At 45.7% G+C, this 19290-nt stretch overlaps 1 protein-coding gene across 6 annotated transcripts; it reads left to right on the top strand.

Annotated features, from left to right (window-relative positions):
* The first annotated feature begins 1110 nt into the window (after positions 1-1110).
* LOC116916603 (unconventional myosin-IXb) lies at positions 1111-19154 on the top strand. 6 transcript variants are annotated; one of them, XR_004390706.2, is made up of 22 exons: positions 1111-1248; positions 5459-5647; positions 6057-6370; positions 6460-6911; positions 7192-7319; positions 8580-8674; positions 8752-8914; positions 9000-9326; positions 9434-9609; positions 9751-9951; positions 10133-10458; positions 10546-10970; positions 11037-11194; positions 11271-11496; positions 11570-11883; positions 11953-12678; positions 12757-13135; positions 13195-13519; positions 13585-13815; positions 13897-15369; positions 15623-15728; positions 16958-17095. XR_004390706.2 is itself a non-coding variant. In XM_032921861.2 (21 exons), the coding sequence occupies exons 2-21, from the start codon at positions 5618-5620 to the stop codon at positions 17809-17811; spliced, it is 7323 nt and encodes a 2440-aa protein (XP_032777752.2). In that variant the 5' UTR covers positions 1111-1248; positions 5459-5617; the 3' UTR covers positions 17812-19154. The 6 variants fall into 6 exon arrangements, 4 of the variants coding, with proteins under 4 accessions (XP_032777752.2, XP_032777753.2, XP_032777754.2 ...); XR_004390705.2 differs by lacking the exon at positions 16958-17095 and adding an exon at positions 16447-16585; XM_032921861.2 differs by lacking the exon at positions 15623-15728 and having other exon boundaries at positions 16958-19154.
* Positions 19155-19290: the final 136 nt, after the last annotated feature.

Here is a 19290-nt window from a genome sequence, read left to right on the forward strand (position 1 = left end):
ATCGGTATGTGGTTTTACCACTGACGCACGTATGGCAGGATTTGTTGAAGTGATTTGCATGTGGTTTTTCTGGGGAGTTTCTTTTACGACGTGGTATCGTAATTTAAAACAGTTATCAACAGTCCAACCTGATTCTTTTCAAAGATTTCCCGCCTTTATTCAACTTCAATGAATGAAACCAGTATCAGCATCGGGGCGCCCGAAAACCTGGTTTTCGTATTTGTTTGTGTTTTTTTCTTCCCAACTCGCGAGTTGTAAGAAAACTTTTAAAAAAAGTAAGAAACGAGCTGTTGAAAAGATGGAAAGGACCCGATGAAATGAAATGGGCCACAACATAAACGCTAAAGACTTATACAGTTGGGGTTCCGATAAATCAGTTGTCACCGCCTCACCAGTGCAAACGTCATCTATTAAAAAGGATCAATAACACTAAAACTATCGAAAATATGTTGCTAAGAATTTGACAAGTCGTTAGAAGGTTACATAGTACAAAAACATTTGACTGTAGTATATAATACGCGAACAAAACTGACAATAAAAAAGATAATAATAATTCTTTATTTTAGACCAACTGCAACCGTCAGTTCGTCTGATCTCAGACCGTCAGACGTCAGAGCACGTCGATTCGTGTTTCAAAAAGGATGGCAACGTTGTAAAAAAAAGAAAAAAGAAAAAAAAGAGGAAACCCTGCCTACAGAAGAGGGAGGGAAACACTCGGAACAGTCACTCCCGAACAGATACCAAACCCGAAACAGAACAGAGTCGAGGGAACACACGTCACAAACGCTCTCCTAACATTGACGTTTGTGTGTGTGTGTGTGTGTATGTATATATATCTGAGTGTATATGCGGGTGCCTGGTGTACAGTGAACAACCCCTCCTTTATTTTAGTTTTTAAAACGTTATTTTTCTTGTTTATTATTTTTTTAACTGGATCAACGAGGCCGATGATGTTTTAATGGAGGTCTCATCTGGTCGGCTGGATGTTGCAAGTGTGTGGGGTTAGAACGCACATGGGCCACATCATCACCAACAGGTTGGGATTTCAAAAAAATTGAAAAAAGAACGCGAAATAAACCAACTGGTGTTGCCTTGTGCACAGCAACCCATTGTGTCTGCTGCGAATACCATCAGCCATCAAGCCTGACTCACTGTGAGACTGAATTTGCTGACTTTATTCATGGCCAAAACCTATCAACAGACAGCAAGGATATCCCAGCTATGACAGCCCATCATCTTTCCAAGTTGGTATGTCATTCTCTTGTCAAAAATCACATCTTGAATCTTCTTGCTTATTTAGTAGTAGGTTCCTAGAAGCTTACGTAACTACATTAGTCAGCTCGTGCTGACTTCTGGTTTGGCTTTATTTGCTCACATACTGATACTGTCTAGCCAAAAGAATAGTGAATGGCTGGGAAGGCTACTGCCATCCTCATGCATCTAGTTTGTGCATGTTTTTTCCTCTCTTGTTGACATTTTTCAATGATCTGGGAAACCGGTGGCAATGGTTGAGCGCCCAAGTGTCTTGATATTGCAATGGCTCTCTCTTACTCATAGGTCCACCCATATGGCTGCAACTCACCTTCCTCTAGTCTACCATGTCCTTAACGTCGAGATAAAGGCATTTTTATACTAACAAAAACCCATGCAAGTTTTCTAACACACATATTATGCTGAGGCTTGCTGGCAGCAGCCGCATGCTGTCTTAGGGCAGGTGTAATGATCCGTTCGCCCCGGATGAGCACAAATGCGTGTCCGAGGAGAACTTGAAGCACAAGTAGAAATGGTAGTTGCATATGCAAACGTTTTTGATCTGCTGTTGAATCGCTCAGGCTTCTTGCACGCACAATTCTTTTGGGCCTTGCCCGCCGACAGGAGTATAAGAAAAAAGATGTGATAGGAGAGAGAGAGAGAGAGAAGTGGTGAGTTTATTGTTGTTGGCCTTGAGACGTAAGCATTGGCTGGAGCCAGGCAAAACATCTTGTACGTACGAGTATAAGCTACTAGCTTAGAGCTTTAAAGAGGCTGCAAGCTGCTTCTCTTTTCTTTTTCTCTCCTTGAAACCCTCTGTAGTAAAATAGCGGCAGAGAAAAAACAGCCGTTCCAAACAGGTAAATAATAACAAACTCCTTAGAAGCTGTTGCGTTTCGCAAGAGAAACGAACGCAACGTTTCATCACATAGGCATGTAGATGAGTGAAGTGTGTGTGGGGGCGTTCCAGCCGGCCGGTTCTCTTATTCCGTTCCAGCTTGATGTGTAATGTGTTGAATGGTTTTCCGGCTTCACTTCAGCATAGCCTTTTTGTCTCTGCGATGAAATAGAGGAAGTCCTCATTTGGATCTCAAACCGTTAGCGTGCGTTTTGGGTGCATAGTTGTGACTGCTGCTTCTATACCGCCATATCTCTATGTGGAAAGCGCAGGGGGAGGGAGATGTGGGAAGATGCAACGAAGCGCAAGGAAGAAAACGGTCCAGCCGGACAGACTCTCTCCCTCATTCTTAGCCAACTGTTGCGCTGTCGAAGAAAATCATGGTCACCTCTTTCTCGACGGTTCTAAAAAAGAAGTTTTGTCAGCCAACACCTGGTGTTGGGACGCGGTTTTTCGTTTCTCTTCTATTCCTTTTTCTTCTTCCTTCTGTCACCGATTTTTTTTTCTTTTCTTTTAAACTACATTCCTCTTTCTGCGTCTTAACAAACGAGCTATACACTACGTCAAACGCCGAAGCCAAAGAAGAGAGCGTGCATTGTTTCGTTGGTCGTCGGCCAAAGCATTTGCCTCGTTTCAATCGAATTTTTGCATGTTTTCATTAATACCGACATTTTCTCTTACGAACGGCGTTTACTCAATGATTGCAATATCATCTGTAGTGTTGATATTAAAAAAATGAAAAGTTTATTTTTTTTAAAGCGAAAGAATACCGATAAGAAAAGGAAAAAGAAACAACGCCATTTGAAACACCTGACTAGTTTGCCGTTTGCTCGTTCGAGCGTGACCGAACAGTGTGTTTCGTTCTACCTCCACGGGTTGGTTGGTTAGATTTTTTCTTTCCCGCTTTTGTGGCTGTCGGTTGAATTTGACGCTGACGAGATGTGACGCTGTCCCGCTCATGTTGCGACTATCATAACCTACAACAGTTGCAGGAGCAAGAACAGTGAGAGAGACGAAGGATGTTTTAATTGGCACGCGTCTGGTCTCGCGCCAACGGGACTGCATTTCGAGGCGGAGGGAGAGGCGAAAGAGAAGCAAGGAGCCGGTTGCCCTCAACCGTCAAGACGTTCCTCGTTCAAGTGAAGCATTCTTCATTCTCTTTTCATCCAATTGTATATTGGCAGAGTTAGCATCCTGCTCTTGTTTGACTACCAAATTCAATCCTGGGATTTGGAGAAGAAAGAAACAAACAAGGAATGGCTAAATTCAATTGCCACACTCGGCCGAGCGTGAAATGAGAAAAAGAGAGAGAGATAGGATCGTCGTCTTACGTCGTTGCTGGGCGTCTTGCGTACAGTTTATCGTATGGGGGAGGTGAGGGATAGATTTTAAGCGATGACAACAACGTGTTTTGTGTCTGTTTTGTTCTTTCCCGTACCGGGTGGTCCCGACTAGCACACTGCACATCACTCTCTATGTGTATTGTTCTACGATAGAGATGTTTTGTCAGTCAACCTCCGGCACAGCCCCAGCACGACGTTGTCTTCGAAGACATTAGCGCAGTTAATTGGCTGTGCGCAGCTACTGTGCGTTACGAGTCGCTTCTTTTTTGTTTTGTTGTTGTTGTTATTATTACGGCCCCTCTACTGGAGCGCCTGATTTTCTAGTGTAGCCACTGTCAGACTGTGTGTGTACGTGTGCGGTTCTGCTTTTCTCGCTCGACAGAGGCTTACGTTCGGAAGGGATCTCTCTCCCATGACGCGCATGACTGGACTTGGCGTCCGTCTTCGTCGCTCGCCCTCCTCCTCCTCCCCTTTTGGCCGGTATAGGGCCGATTGCCAGCCGATCCCGAAGAATTTCTTAGTGCGGGACGAGCCTCTGGGCCGGACGCAGCCATTTACCCGTGCGTGTGGCGTACTGTAATAGTTGATGGTTGCAGGCCGATTGGGAAAGAATCTGATGAAGACTACTGGCGTGTGTGTGTGTTTGGGGGAGGGGGGTGTAATGCGCTATCTTGTGAATCGTTTCTATCGTTACGGATGTAAACTTTCCGTGCGGCTAACGTAAGAAGTGATTTTTTGAATTGAGTGGATTTTCTTTTTTGTACGCATTTTCTCCGGTGTGTATTGTATCGTCGGTGGTGGGCTAAACAACAGGAACACGTACTACTACCACCACTACGACGTTCCTATTCGTCGACTCGAGAGGCAGAAAAGATAAAGCGGGCTAAAAATAATCCACATTGCCGGAATAGTATCGACCCCCTCTTGTCCTCTTTGTGCCTGCGACGAGGGACGAGGAATATCAAAAGACAATTGGATGTTTAAACTCAAAGTCACAGATTCGGGGTCGACCCTGATGCCGTGCATTAAATAAGTCTTGGTCAACAACATCCCGTCTGCTCATTTCACGTAAGTGTTTTTCGTCTTCTGGGCTTGAGTGTTGCTCTAGAAAGGGAAGAAGATAGATAGATAGATAGATGGAGACAGAGAGAAACACACACCAATCCCGGATAATGTCGTAGAAAAGAGCTGACACGTTGTGCAACCAACTCTTTGATGGATCACTTTTGCATTTTGGCCAACATGTAATTCGCCAACGTGGTGGCTCTCCTTTTCGTGACGGTCGTGGTGTGTAGAGAATCGCACTGCATTCCGGATTGCGTCGGAAAAATTGTCATCTTTTTGGCTGACGGATACGAGAAAGAGGTCCAAGCCAACATTCGTCAGGGGCCGGAAGAACAAACAAAAACAGCTACAACAAAAAGGATTTCGTGAAAAGCAATAGAGAAAAATAAAAGCAAGCCAATAGAAACGTCCATTTTTTTTTTTTTTCGATCATGTGTTAAAGACAAAGGAGAACACGTACACGCCAGACAAACACAAACAGTTATACAACTGGACGCAACTGGGCAGGACGTCCATTGAATCTTATCTGACTCGCGTTCACGCCTTGTTATGACCAGCCGCCAACGGTGACAGATGGCTGACCGGAAATTTCAAATGATAATATAAAAATCTGAAAGAAGAAAAAGAATTAAAAGGTTTCGAAATTATTTCTCGTTCCGCTTGACAGGATGGAGTTGAGAAGAAAAAAGAGAAACCGTTAAACATTTTTGTTGTTCTTCTTCTTTGAAATAAGGAAATGCAACTCTGGAACGGTATTGATTATTTCATGTATTGGCCGTTCATTGTTTTGCCCTTGAAGCTTATCGAATGATTGCCCATTTCAGTTATCACGAATTCAAACATTTAATCTAAATTGATAAAGAAAAGAAATGATAACAATTTTTAAAAATATATTCTGTAGGTTTTCGATAGTGACGCTACGTTTGAAACGAACCGGACTCTAGTCGCCGGATCGTCTTTCAATCGGTTAAACCGAACTGAGAGAGCTGGATTTATGCGGCTGGAATCTGTGGGCGCGTGATGAAGTTACGTCACCATCGCCGCCATCATCATCAACATCATGGAACCAGAATCGCGATACATTGTACAGGTATTTATTGATGTTTTCTCTTTCTTCATTGGGCAGAAAACTATCCAGAAAAACAAAACAAAAATTGACAGTTTCGGACGAAGTCAAACAAATTTTCTCTTTACTCCCCACCATAAGTCTCATCGGATGATGATGCGTGTCGAGGAAATGTTACGTTCACTCGTTGTCATGTTCTTGACATCTTGCCCGTTCCTCTTTTTTTCTTTCTTTTTGCCTAACTCCGTTGTCGGTCATTGGCGGCCGTTGCCGTGACGGATGGGGCCCCTTGCGTGCAACAGCTGGAACACACTCACGCGTGTATAACCCAAAACGGAAACGTGAATGTGTGTTGATTGACCACCACCACTGTTCGGTTTTTTTAAATTTTTGTTTTATTGTGTTTCCTTACGTTGTTCTGTTTTGGGCGCAGGTGTTTGTGGGTGCCTTGTCACCCGAATTCGAGGCGCTTTCCATCGAAGCCCTCAAAGGTACGACGGCCGACGAGATGGTGTGCTGCATCGTCGACAAGTTGCAGCTTCCCTTGCCCGTCGAGTCTTATGAGCTGGCCGAAGTGGTGGGCAATGCCATCGGCCAGGAATGCAAGGAAAGGAGACTGGCATCTCAGGAACTGCCTGTCGCCCTTATGCTTCTCTGGCCAAAAGTGTCGTCGCCCGCCCAGGAGACAGCCTCCGCTCTGGCCGCTTTGGCTGCCCACCGAAAGCTTCTGCAGCGCTCCGTGTCCAGGTAAACAATCAATCAACACAGAATGGGTAGATGGTGTTTGCACAATTGTTTCTTTTTGTTCAAACAAACTGAATTGGGAATGATCGTAGGACGAGTGAAACCCGTCCAATCGAAAGAGCCGATGCGGATGAATCGCAACAGTCGGAATATCGATTTTACCTGCGCGAGAAACTCAACGACACGCTCTGGTCGGAAGCGCTCAACGCGGACCCTCAAGTGATCCGAGACTACTTTTATCGCTTCTTGTACCAGCCGCGGGATCGTGAATACCCCGACCTGTGCCAGTTGCCCGACTTGAACGAAGAGACTTTGATGGACAACCTTCGCGCCCGTTTTCAGGCCGGCCACATCTACACCTATGTCGGGTCGATCCTCATCGCCGTCAATCCCTTCAAGTTTTACCCTATTTACAATCCGAAATACGTCAAATTGTATCAAAATCGCCGACTCGGCGAGTTGCCACCCCACATCTTTGCCGTCGCCGACGCCGCGTACAACGCCATGATGCGCGATCGAAAACCCCAATGCATCGTCATCAGCGGTAATCATTTCTCGACCTTATCCACTTCTTCGATTAGACAATCACCATTCGTAGAAGCGTAGCTGTTGTTCTTTTGTTTTGGCCATCTTTTCTCGTGACTCGACAGAAATTTGTTAAGAAAACGAGTAGCTGTATTATTCAAAAACCAAATCAAAGGAGGATGTTAATGGATCCTTATCCGTTTCAATTGTTTTTCATTTTGAGGATATTGTTAAATACTTGATTTTTACTGTTGTATTTTTTGTTGTGTTGTCGTTGTCGTGCTACGAAAACGCGATAGGTGAATCCGGTTCGGGCAAAACGGAGTCGACCAACTTCCTGCTTCATCACTTGACGGCGTTATCGCAAAAGGGAAGCCAAGGTTGTGGCGTAGAACAGACCATATTGAGTGCCGGTCCCGTCCTTGAAGTAAGAAGTCCCATCATTTTTCATTTTCTCCTTTTTTTTTGGTTGCCAGTCAAATACTATGTCGTCCGGATAATTGGGACTCGAAGGTTTTTTCTTGTAAATCGTTTTAATCATCAACGCCAATTAGTTAGCTATTTCTGACTGGAACAGTTCGAGAAAATGCCGGCTGGAGTCTCAAGTATAGTGCGTAGAAAAATAAGCAACAACAAGACACACACACAAAAAATAAGATGCCAAACGGGCCTCTTCTCTCCAAGGGGCTCCAGCAGCACTAGAAGCACTTTGGCATGAATTCTTACACCTTGCTCGTGTCTGGACGATCGGACTGAGCGACATGTACAAATGTTCTTCTCAAACTCCCCACCACCACATCTACACCCCGTGTTTGGAATTTTAGATGAATGTCTTGACGTTATGACCTGTTTTTTTCGGAAACCAAACGAGTTTCTGCCGGCACATTGGAAGAACTTGGAACAATTGGCATGCAGAAACCAAAACAAAACTGACAGAGTGAATGGCTTTCCACTTGTCATTGTCTTTTAGTTAGTTGAGATTGTTTGATTAAAAGAATTAAAAAATGCGACTGAATGTGATTGGATTGCAACGATCACGTGTTGGCCTACAAACGCCTCGCAAACTGGAACCTGACACAATTCTTAACTAGAATTCTCCGACTCTTATTCAACCGAACTGTGACATCGGTCATTGTGGCGAGAGCCTATATTTTATATTTCGTCTTCTTCGTTTATTTTTACAAATTTATTTATTCTTTTTCTCATGCCTCCGATGTTTCATCCATTTTGGATTAGATCCAAAGTGTGTGTGTGCGCGCTTTTGCGTTCCTTCAAGCTTGGGTGATCGAGGGGCGGGTTTTTCTTCTTCCAACGGTTGCGAAAGGAATCTGTCGATCGTTCAGTCACGACCAAATGGACTCTGTCCGACTTCGGCTCAAATTAGACCGCGCGCGACGCGATCGACTTTTACAGTCTCACCCTGTCTCTTTTTATTTTATTTTTTTTTTTTTTTCTTGTCTCTCCCTTTTCTGTGTTTCTATCTTACAGCCGTCCATAAACGCTGAAGCGGCGCCATCTTCACTCTCTTGTTTTTTTTCTTTTCTCCGTTAACCCTCTGTGGAACGTTTCTTTGTTTTTACATACTCCTCCTATGTATAGTAGTACCCTGTCTAATGTCTATTTTTGTTTCTTTTTTTTTTTTTTTGTGTGTGTGTGTTCATCGGCGTCCGTTTACTGCTGTTTTTAGGCTTTTGGCAACGCCAAGACATCGCACAACAACAACTCGAGCCGCTTCGGCAAGTTTATCCAAGTCAACTATCGCGAGAATGGACAAGTTCACGGGTAATTAATCAAAACGTAATGACGGAAATATCCTTTCTTCTTGTTCATTGTGTCTTCTTCTTCTTCTTCTTTGACAGGGCGCTCGTGCAAAAGTATTTGCTGGAAAAGACAAGAATTTGCTTTCAAGCGAAAAATGAGAGAAATTACCACGTCTTTTATCACTTGCTTGTCGGGTCGTCTGCACAGGAAAAACAGGCTCTTCATTTACTACCCCCCGAAGCTTATAGATACTTGAATCAGGTATGGCCGGTTGACATTTGCCCATTTTAATGATGTTGAATCCAGTCGTTTGAAACGATCTCAATTTTATCTTAATATCCGACAGAGCGATTACCATAATCTGGATGAAGGCGATGAGTGTTACGAGTTGTCACGACTCAAGCAATCGATGGAGTTTGTGGGATTCTGTACCGAAACCCAACGGCGAATTTTCGCAGTCTTATCGGCCGTCCTTCACATTGGCAATCTCGAGTTCCAGCCAAAGAAATCGACCTACAATCACGATGAGTCTGTGACGGTTAAAAACACGGCCGTCGTGGCTACAATTGCCCAGCTTTTGAGAGTCAAAGAGGAGATACTGCACCAAGCGCTCATCTCCAAACGGGCCAGAGCTTCCGGAGAAACGCTCGTCATCAACTACCGCATGCCGGAGGTATAAAAAAAGAATTCAGAAATTTTTGTGTCGTTTTTTTTTTTTTGTTTTTTTTTTTCTTTTGGTTTTCATTGTCGTGTTTTATTTTATTTCCGCAAATACTCTAGGCGATTGCAGCGCGAGACGCAATGGCAAAGTGCCTTTATGGCTCGCTGTTTGATTGGATCGTTATGCAATTGAATCACGCCCTCCTTGCCAAAAAGGATGCAGACAAAATGCAACGTGCCTACTCGATTGGTGTACTCGACATTTTCGGTTTCGAAGACTTCGGTCACATGAATAGGTACAGATTATCGAGATAGAAGGAACTAGCACGCCGACAGTTTTATCAATAAGCCGAGTCTGGAAGCAACGAATAGTCCCGGAAAAAAGCCACGGACGCGCACTGACCCGATTCTTTTTCTATTGTCTTTATCCGTTACAGTTTCGAGCAATTTTGCATCAACTACGCCAACGAGCATCTACAGTACTACTTTAACCAGCACGTTTTCAAGTACGAACAGGAAGAATACAAACGCGAAGGCATCCACTGGGTCAATATCCAGTTTGTTGACAACACGGGCTGTCTACAGCTTTATGAATCCAAGCCCAACGGACTTCTTTGCATACTGGATGATCAGTGCAAGTATGTGATTATTATTATAATTTTTTTTTTTTTTTTCAAGTTTATTTTTTGTGGTGTACGTGACTGTTCGTGACACGGCTAACCCATTCGTTGTTGATTTACCTCCCTCGCTGACTCTCTGTTAGAGGATTTACGATACCAGTATTTCAATTTCCAATCCGCTTTCTCTCTCCCATGCCAGTTTCCCCGGCGCCACCAACGAGACGCTGTTGCAAAAGTTCAATTCAGTCAACAAGGATAACGAATACTACGAAGTGCCTCAGAAGCGCGAGGCTGCCTTCATCGTTCGACACTACGCTGGCAAGGTCAAGTACCAGTCAAATGAATTCCGCGAGAAGAATCTAGACCTGATGAAGGCCGATATCGTTGCCGTACTCAAATCGAGCCAGTATGCGTTCGTTCGTGAATTGGTCGGTGGCGATCCGGTAGCTGTCTTCCGCTGGGCTATTTTACGCGCCTTTATTCGGGCTTACTTTGCCTTCATAGAGTCCGGCAAACGGCATCGCGGTGAGTTATGAGTTTCAAATCTCTGTTAATTTATGACGTGTCGTCTCAACTAACCGATTCATTTATTTGTCGATTGTTTAAAATTAGAAACACATGCCTCAGGTCCGGATAGCTTGACGGGCAAGGGGAAAATTGGCGATAGTGGACGCAAAAATAGAGTATCCAAAGCACGAAGCCGGCCTTCGAAAAATTGGCGCAATTTGGAAACGGTTAAAACGTTAGCCGGCCGGTTAGGCCACAGTAGTTCGTCTTTGAATTCGTCCGTAATCGCCAGCGTTTCTTCTTCGCACGAAAGATTGACCATTACGCCGTCGGGTTCGACAACAGTCACAATTTCTTCGGCCAGTAGCCACCAGTCGATCCGAGGCGAGAGCCTCCTTGTTGTTCACAAAAACGTCAAAAAGGCACAGACGGTCGGTGCACAGTTCCAGCATTCGCTTCAGAGCCTCATGGTAGCCCTGAACACGGCCAATCCGTTCTTTGTCCGTTGCATCAAGAGCAACCGACTCAAGGTATTGTAGCTATTATCATTCATCTCGGATGTCGGATGTCGGATCATAACATTCTGTCGTTCACAGGGTCCCAACCAATTCGACGAGGAAATCGTCCTCCGTCAACTTCGTTACACGGGCATGCTTGAAACAGTTCGCATCCGCCAAGCTGGTTTCAACGTTCGTTTAACTTTCGAAGAATTCATTCACCATTACCGAATCCTGTTACCTCGGGGATTGTTGAGGTTATTATTTTCTCCCTTGCCTGTAAATTAGTCTAGGTTTCTCCAATTAATTCATGCTTTATTATTTTTATTGCAGTTCGCAATCGGATGTGCACGATTTCTTGTGTCGGATGAATCTCAATCCGGAACACTATCAGATCGGCCATCAAAAGATCTTTTTGCGCGAGTCGGAGAAAGCCAAACTCGATTACCGATTGCATCAAGCCATTTTGGCCAGTATTGTCACCATTCAGCGGTGGTTCCGCACTTGTCTGGAACGGCGTAATTTCCTTTCCCTTCGCAGGGCCGTTGTCCGCATCCAGGTAACTAGATGGACATCCACTTTTGATGGCTTATACTAAACGCCCTTTTTTTTTTCCTTTTTTCTAACTCTAGTCGTATGTTCGTATGATCAACGCACAACGTCATGTCATGAACTTGCGCGTTCGTCACATGGCCGCCACTTTCATCCAGAAAGTCTGGCGCGGATATCGAGTCCGGCATTGGTACACGAATCTCCGCTGTTCAGTCGTAAGTTTCCAATGTCGGGCAAGAGGCAATCTGGCTCGAAGGCGATTCGAACAAATGAAACAGCAGGGAGACGCCCATTCCGGCAAGAGCACCGACGAAGCTTTTCTATCCAAAGGATCGTCGCAGGAAGAGCTGGATAAAGAAACAAAAGATCTTATCGAACAACTCAGTTCGGAGGAGTAAGATTTAGAAAGACGTTTTGTTTTCATTTCATGTGGTCATGATGTAATTCGCGTTTTCCTCGCTAGGAGTAGCGGTATACAGGAGGATAGCGAGTCGGAACTGATTTATGCTGAGCTTGCGTCGGGAATATTGTCCTGCGCGCTGAATTTCCCGCTCCAGTCGATGGACGAAAAGCGAGATGATCTCAAATCGAAAAAAGGTAAACCATCCATAGTCACGGCGGCAGCCAACGTGGCCGGAGTGGCTGGATCAGTCGGCCATTCGCCTCGTATCGGTTCCATCGAAGAACTGCTCCGTGGCTCTGGCGAAAGTGGCCGCACTGAAAAAAGCAGCGCCCTGCACAAAGCCAAAAAACATTTGAAGACGCTGATGGGCGGTGGCGCCAAACGGGAGAAGAGCGATTCACTCCGCCAAATGGCCGTTCAGGGTAGCGAAGATCGCGACAGCGACTCTGAAAGTACATTGGTCTCAGCGTCGCGATCCACGTCGACACTCAACTCCGCCTCTGATCTAGAGTACGACATGAGGTATGCGAGGGAACGCGAAGCGAGACGTGAAGAGCGGCGCAGGATAATCGCAGAAAGGCTGGCCATCCGAAGCCGGGCCAACAGCATTTCAGATGAATCCCATTCGCCCACGTGCCCCAATCCGGTGCTATGTCGACGTTACAGTCGCGATATCGAAGCGGCCTCATCGTCCATTTACGGCTACGGTCACTCACATGGTCACCTACACCAAAGTCATTGCTGGACCTACAGTCACGCCGTTACCAGCCATTTACCAATAGCAAGGTCGTTTGACGATGAAACCAAAGTGCAAAAACATTCGGATTTTCATGATTTGTTTTTGTTTTTTTCTTTTTTGGACAGGCGAGGCAGCAAAGATGGCGGCCGAAGTGTCAGTGTGGACGGCTCTTGGAGAGGCAGTCGGGACAGTCTGCGTGAAAGAGCAGTGGGAACAGCTGCCGGAATGACAGCATCTCCTCTGGCAAGACGTCAAGATAGGGACTCTAGCCAAGCATCAGTGGCTGTGTCGGTGACGTCTTCCAACTCCTCGTCTACGGCTACTGTCCGTTCCAGTTTGAGTCAAGTCCACAAGCTGACACGGATGAGTAAGCTAGCCAAGAACGAGGCGTGTTCACTCTGTTCCAAGACCATGAGCTCCTTCTTCACCCACGGCTACAAATGCACGTCGTGTCACTTGGTGTTTCACGCTAAATGCGTCCAGCAAGGCATGACATCGTCGCAGGTAAATCAACAGTAGTCGAACATTCTACAGGGAAAAGGGTTCATTTATTTTTATTCTAGGCCTTGCCACCCACAGTCCTTGAATGCGCCCGTCCTTCGGCAAGTCCGACCCATCCGGATCCGGATCCTGTCCAGAAGGGCCGCAAAGGAAGCCGTGAAACGGTGGACAGCTCTGCGGGTGTCATTCCTTCGGCTGGCAACGAGAGTAGCAAATGGAATTTGACGGGCACGAGTGAATTTACCGATTCGACCCAAGAAGTGGTTAACGGCGGCCAACAGTTACACAGGCTGGACGAATTTATCGGCCGCAAAATTCAGAACCTGGTGGACGACACGCGAGGCGACGCTGACCGCGTCTTCCTCTCGGCATTGCGGGAACTGAGAGGTATTTGCTGTGATTGGCTTTCGCCTTTGAATTTCCAATGAATAGACACTGTCATGGACGACTAGGTTCGCTTATATCGGCTTATGGAGTTGCCTCTTGCCACGGTGGAGAAGAGGAAAATCCGGCTATTCGATTAACGTACCGCGACCTCATTGCCAATTTTAGCAAAATTGTCGAGTCGGTGTCGCGTGACGACACGAAATTCCCCAAAACGCTGGTGGTTAATGCGTTTCGCGGCTATCTCAATGAATTTGTAGTTCAACAGAGGACTGACGATAAGGAAAACAGAGCCAAAGGTACTCGACCCAATCTGAGATTGAAAAGTTAACCCTCACGCACACAAATTCAATTGCGTAATGATTGATTGACGATGTTAGGTGGCAAAAGGAGAAAGGAACGGTGGAAGAAACCGACGACCGACAAGAATCAACGGGGCAGAGAGACGAAACGGGCCAAGGCTCAGGACGATGGATTGCTTCGATACATGGGCCATGAATTCACCACGCTTAACAGCGTCATTACCATCCCGACGGCCTGCGAAGTCTGCTCCTCGTTCACGTGGCTAAAGGAGAAAGGACTGGTGTGTCAGAGCTGCAAATTCACGTGTCACAAGAAATGTTACACCCGAATCACCACGGCGTGTACGGCGTCAGCAGCCACACCTTCGGCTGGAGCCGGTTCCAGTGGAGCTTCATCAATGTCGGCAACCATCAGCATGTCGGGCTTGCCCAACCCATCGACCGAGTCGCCTGGAAGCCTTTTCGGCGTCACTCTGGACAAATTGGTTGCGTCTAGTGGCGCCGCCAGCGGCTCTCAGCAGCGTCTTCCGCCCATCATCGAGAGGCTCATCTCCACCATTGAACTGGTCGGCTTGTACACGGAAGGGCTGTACCGCAAATCGGGCGTTTCGTCCCGGGTCCAGCAACTCAAAAAACTGTTGGAAGAGGAATGCGCTTCCAGCAAAGAAGGGGCGGCCAGCATAGTCGATTTGCAAGAGCAACCCATTCACGTCCTGACGGCCGTCCTCAAAGCCTTTCTGCGCGAATTGCCGCAGCCGTTGTTGACCTACGAGCGTTACGACGACTTTCTACGCGCCGCCGACATCGTTGACACTAAAGAACGCATCTCTTCGTTGATGGCACTCGTTCAAGAGCTGCCTCCGCATCATTTCGATTTGCTGGAGCGGCTCGTTTTCCATTTGACTCGGGTAGCCCTGAACGAGAAGTCGAACCGGATGGGCCCCAACGCGCTATCCATCGTCTTCGCGCCGTGCATCCTGCGCACGTCCAAGATCCAGCAAGCGCAGGACTCGCTGTCGAATGTCAGCAAGCAAACGTCAGTGGTGGAGACGATCTTGACGGAACAGTTGCGCCGCGTCACCGAAACTCTGGCAGACATTGACTCGCTCGATTCCGTCTGCCTCGCTTACGTCGCCCGTCTCGGCACGTTGCGCTCGTCCAAAATGTTCCCGTCGTCCACTGGCGTCGGAACGTGGGTGTTGCCCCAGTCGGACCCCTCAACGCCCGACGGTGCGGCTGCCGTAGCCAAAAATCAGCACCAACGCATCTTCCCGACCGTTTCGGCTCCGGCCTCTTCGTCCTCCTCTTCGCTGTCGTCTCTCTCGGCCCGAGACCACGTCACCGAAGAGCGCCTAATCCAGCAGCATTTGGAAGAGTTGCGCGAAGAGAAGGCCGCTCTGGCCGCTACGTTGCCGTCGCTCGCTCGCACCCCTAGCGACGACGATCTTCTGTCCACAGACGGCGATTTGGACGATCAGGACAGTCCCATCGGTGGCAGCGTCGATGACCTTCCGGCCAGCAGTCAATCACGCTCTGATTCGCGACCAAAAGGTAGGACAAACCCTTTCAAATGAGTCGTTTTCACTTCATTCGTATAGAAAGAAGAGAGGACGTTATTGTCCTTATTGGGGCTGGTTGAACGAAAAGAGAACAACAGCTCTCTAACGATTTCTTTTGTTTTTCGTCTGATGGCTTTGACGGTTGTTTCTTTGCTGGCTGTTTTATGTTGACACTTTTGTTTTCTCTCTTTTTTTTTGCTTTTTTTTTTTTCTTCTTCTGCGCGCTTCAACTTCACGCAATCAAGCTGCTGACTTGTAGACTCACAAAAGTCTTCCCTCGCTCGTCTGTCTCTCGTAATAGACAAATTTGGTTTCGTCTCGTACACACACACGCGCACACGACATTCATTGGTAATGGCCATACCATCATTTGCTAGTGAGAAAGGCCCCATTTTCGTTTGTTTTGTTGTTGTTTTTTTGCATCGCAGTGAGTCGATAAACTGCTACGCTTTTTTCAAGTGGTGTGTATCTAACCGAGCGAACGAGCGCGCATGTTTTTGTATGTTTTGTTTTGCGCGCGTGACTAATGGGTGTTGGTCAGCGTCCAACAAGAAACCTAATAACAAAACTTAATCTCCCCCGGATGTTTTGAAGTGCTTAAAAAGCCCCACAGCACGGTGTCGGGTTATTGCTTGCTTTATTGGTGTGTGTGCTTTTTGTTTGTTTTTATTTTACCTGTCGGTTCTTTCTTTTTATTTTCTCGCTTTGATTGCCGATGGATTGATTTGGATTCTTGTTTGATCAGCTAGTTTAGCTCTCTCCCGGATATTGACTCATCACCCTTTTTTTTTTTTTCTTACATTTTCTTTTCCTTTTTTTTTACCCGTCCTTGCAACAACACAATTACGTGTTTTTTTTTTTCACGACAAAAAAAAAAAACGTTCACAACGTGTTTTTCTGCCTTGCGGGGTTTAAATATCTTCCCATTGTTATCATTCCCTTTGTGGCTTATTCTTTCTTTTTTCTTTCTTTCTAAACCTTTTTTTTTTTTTTCTCTTTCGGGGTGGGGTTTTTTATTTTTCCCCTTTTTTATTTTGGTTGTGTCCTGGACTTGATGTGGTCATCACAGACTATGAGGAGGAGGAGGACGATTTGGAGTTTATCGACGCCTCCTACCCGAAACGCGCGTCGCTGCCTTTCGTCTCGCCATTACCGCTGCGTTCCAAAGCTGCCCAACGTCAGCTGTCAGTCGACTGAGATGGGGGCACATTTTTTGTACTAGATAGCCCACCACCTCTTCCATACTCCTTCTACCATCCAAGGCCATCCGATTCAGCTCTCTTGTCCGTCTCTCCTCTTGTCTTTCTGGCACATTGCTTCCGCTGTCTCCTAACTATCCGACTCGTTTTGTTTTTGTTGACCGACACTCTCCCTCGTTTCCTTCTTTTAAGGCTTTGGCTTTTTTTTTTTTTTTATTTTGAATGTGAAAGGCTTTTTTCTCTCTCGTTAAATAGACGAGGCGCCGTTTTTGGGTTTTGGTTTTGGCAATTTTTATTTTTTAATTCTTAAAAATAAAAAAAAAAGAAGAAGAAGAAGGAGAATGGGAAAAAACGTTTGATGAGCCTTGTTTGTTTGTCCAGTCTTGCCAGTGTCCGGTTGTCTATCCGTGTCCACCTCATCCTCCTCCTCCACCTACTCATCCTCCTCATGTCCCATCAAAACGGCCGCGCCAACTGAATCAGCGCCACCACTAGCAGCAGCACCACCTGCGGCGCCGACGGCCAATGACGAGGACGGCGCCGCTTCGTCCATTGCCGCCAGACGGCGTTTCGACGCCAACAAAGTCGTCATCACGATTGGCGGTGAGCGGTCGGCCAAAGACGTGCCGCCGCTGCCGCCCATCGCAAAGCAGCCGCTCACTCCCGACTGGGAGAAACGATTGACGGCCGGCCGGAAGGCCATCGAAGAGCAAGCCAGGTTGATGCAACTGCCGCAGCCGCATTCAATGAATTTAACGACCACGGTCGTGCCCGTCGTGCCCGAACAGCCGAGCCCGGCGTTGGTGATTGTGGACGGCCGGCTGCCGCCCGTTCGCAAAAGCAATTTACAGCGATCGAAAATCGTTCAAACGCTGTCCATCCCGGCAGTTGATTTACCGTCGACCGGTGGCAGCGCCGCAAGCGATCCCCACCAAGGCCAGCCGAAAAGGATCACGGCTCTGAAAGCACTTCAACGGCTCAAGTCGACGCTTTCTAGCCCGGCGCTAGTGGTCGATCCAACAGTCGAGTCGATCCAGCCGCAACGTCGGCACGATTTGTTCAATGGCGGCAATCCATTACTGGCCAACGGTAAAAGTGGCGCTGCTATCAAGAAGAGCCTTGGTCGTCGACTGTCTGGCGCCCGTGTCGACGTCGACCCCCAGACTGACGGCAGCGTCATGTCCAGTTACCAACCGCTGGAAGTCGATCTTGACGATGACGCCATTATGGTTTGAAAGAAAAAAAATGAAAAAGAAAAAGAAAAAAGAAAAGGGAGAAGAAGAAAAATGGTGAGGTCGTTTCATTCCCTGTTTGATTTCGTGTGATTATTCGTCCCATTTCAAAACAAAACAAACAAAAAAAATGGAAGAAAAAAAAAAGGAAAGTCGAGGCCAAAAAGAAGAAAACATCCGACGTTATTATGCAGCGTGCAATACTCTCTACGTCTATCTCTTTATACCATCTGAAAGTCTTATAATCGTACATCGCTGTCTACTTAATCGTACGAAAAAACCTTATCGTATTACGGTTTCCTCTAGCGAGTGAAATGAAACCAAAAAAATTACTCGTTTTTGTTTAAGGGAAGGCCCGTTTACCGTCACGTTCCTATTTCTGTTATTCGCTACCATTTTTTAAACATTAATTTATTATTAGTTTTCTTTTTCTTTTTTTAAAATATGCAATTCAAGAGAAAAATCGCCTTTTTTTTTTTTTGCCTTTTTCTGTCGTTTTTCTTTCATCTGTCTCTACATAATAATTAACTATACGTATATACAAATGAAATAATTTCATTTTTTTTTTTGTGCTGTGTTTGTGGGGTGCCTTTGCTCAGTGCCATGTTACTCGCTGTTGCTCTCTACCTATATATCTCTCGTGTCTCCCTGTCGAGAAAGAATCCTCTCACCTGTTTTGGATTATTGTATTATTGCGTGATGACGGGCAGGAGAGAATTTTGTCTTCCTTGAAACAAAAATACGGCACTACCTAATTGAGACGTTGCCGTTTTTGTTTTTTTTTTCTTTATTATTATTTCTTTATTTTTTTTTGCGCTTATTCAATGTGTGACGTGAATGCGTGGACTAGAAAGGGTTTCAATCGATCTTGTACGAGATTTTTTTGCCACATATTGACATAAAAATTAGCCACGTCGTCATCCGCAAACAAATGGAGAGAACTAAATGGATTAAAAAAAAACGAGATTAAAAATTTGAACGAACAAAAAAAATTTTGAAACAGGAAAACAAAAACAAAAAAAAAAAGAAGAAACTCATTTACACACATATGTAACACACGCAATGTCATGTCAAATTCGATTGTATTTTTGTTTGTTTTTTTCTATTTAAACTACCGTGTTTATTTTTCTTCCTTTCTTTGTTTATGTATTTTCAAGGAGAAAGCAAAACCAAGTCTGTCGTTTCTGTTGTGTCACAAAGTATGCTCGCCTCTCTACTTATCCGCCCTCCTTGCAAAATGATTTCGATTCAGTATGTCTCTTGATCTGTTCATTCAAAATTGATAATTTTACAACCGAGTGCCTTTCAATAATAATTCAAAGACTATATACATTAATTACATATTCGTTCGGCGTGTAGCGAAAAACTATTGCTCTACATTCTCATCTCGTCGTATTTGTCCTACAGCGGATGCGTCACGGTCAAAAAGCCCAAATCTGAAATTCAATCTCTTTTTTTATTCTTTTAACTCCAACGGCAATG

The sequence above is a fragment of the Daphnia magna genome, linkage group LG2, assembly GCF_020631705.1.
Source record: "Daphnia magna isolate NIES linkage group LG2, ASM2063170v1.1, whole genome shotgun sequence".
Classification (NCBI taxonomy): Eukaryota; Metazoa; Arthropoda; class Branchiopoda; order Diplostraca; family Daphniidae; genus Daphnia; species Daphnia magna.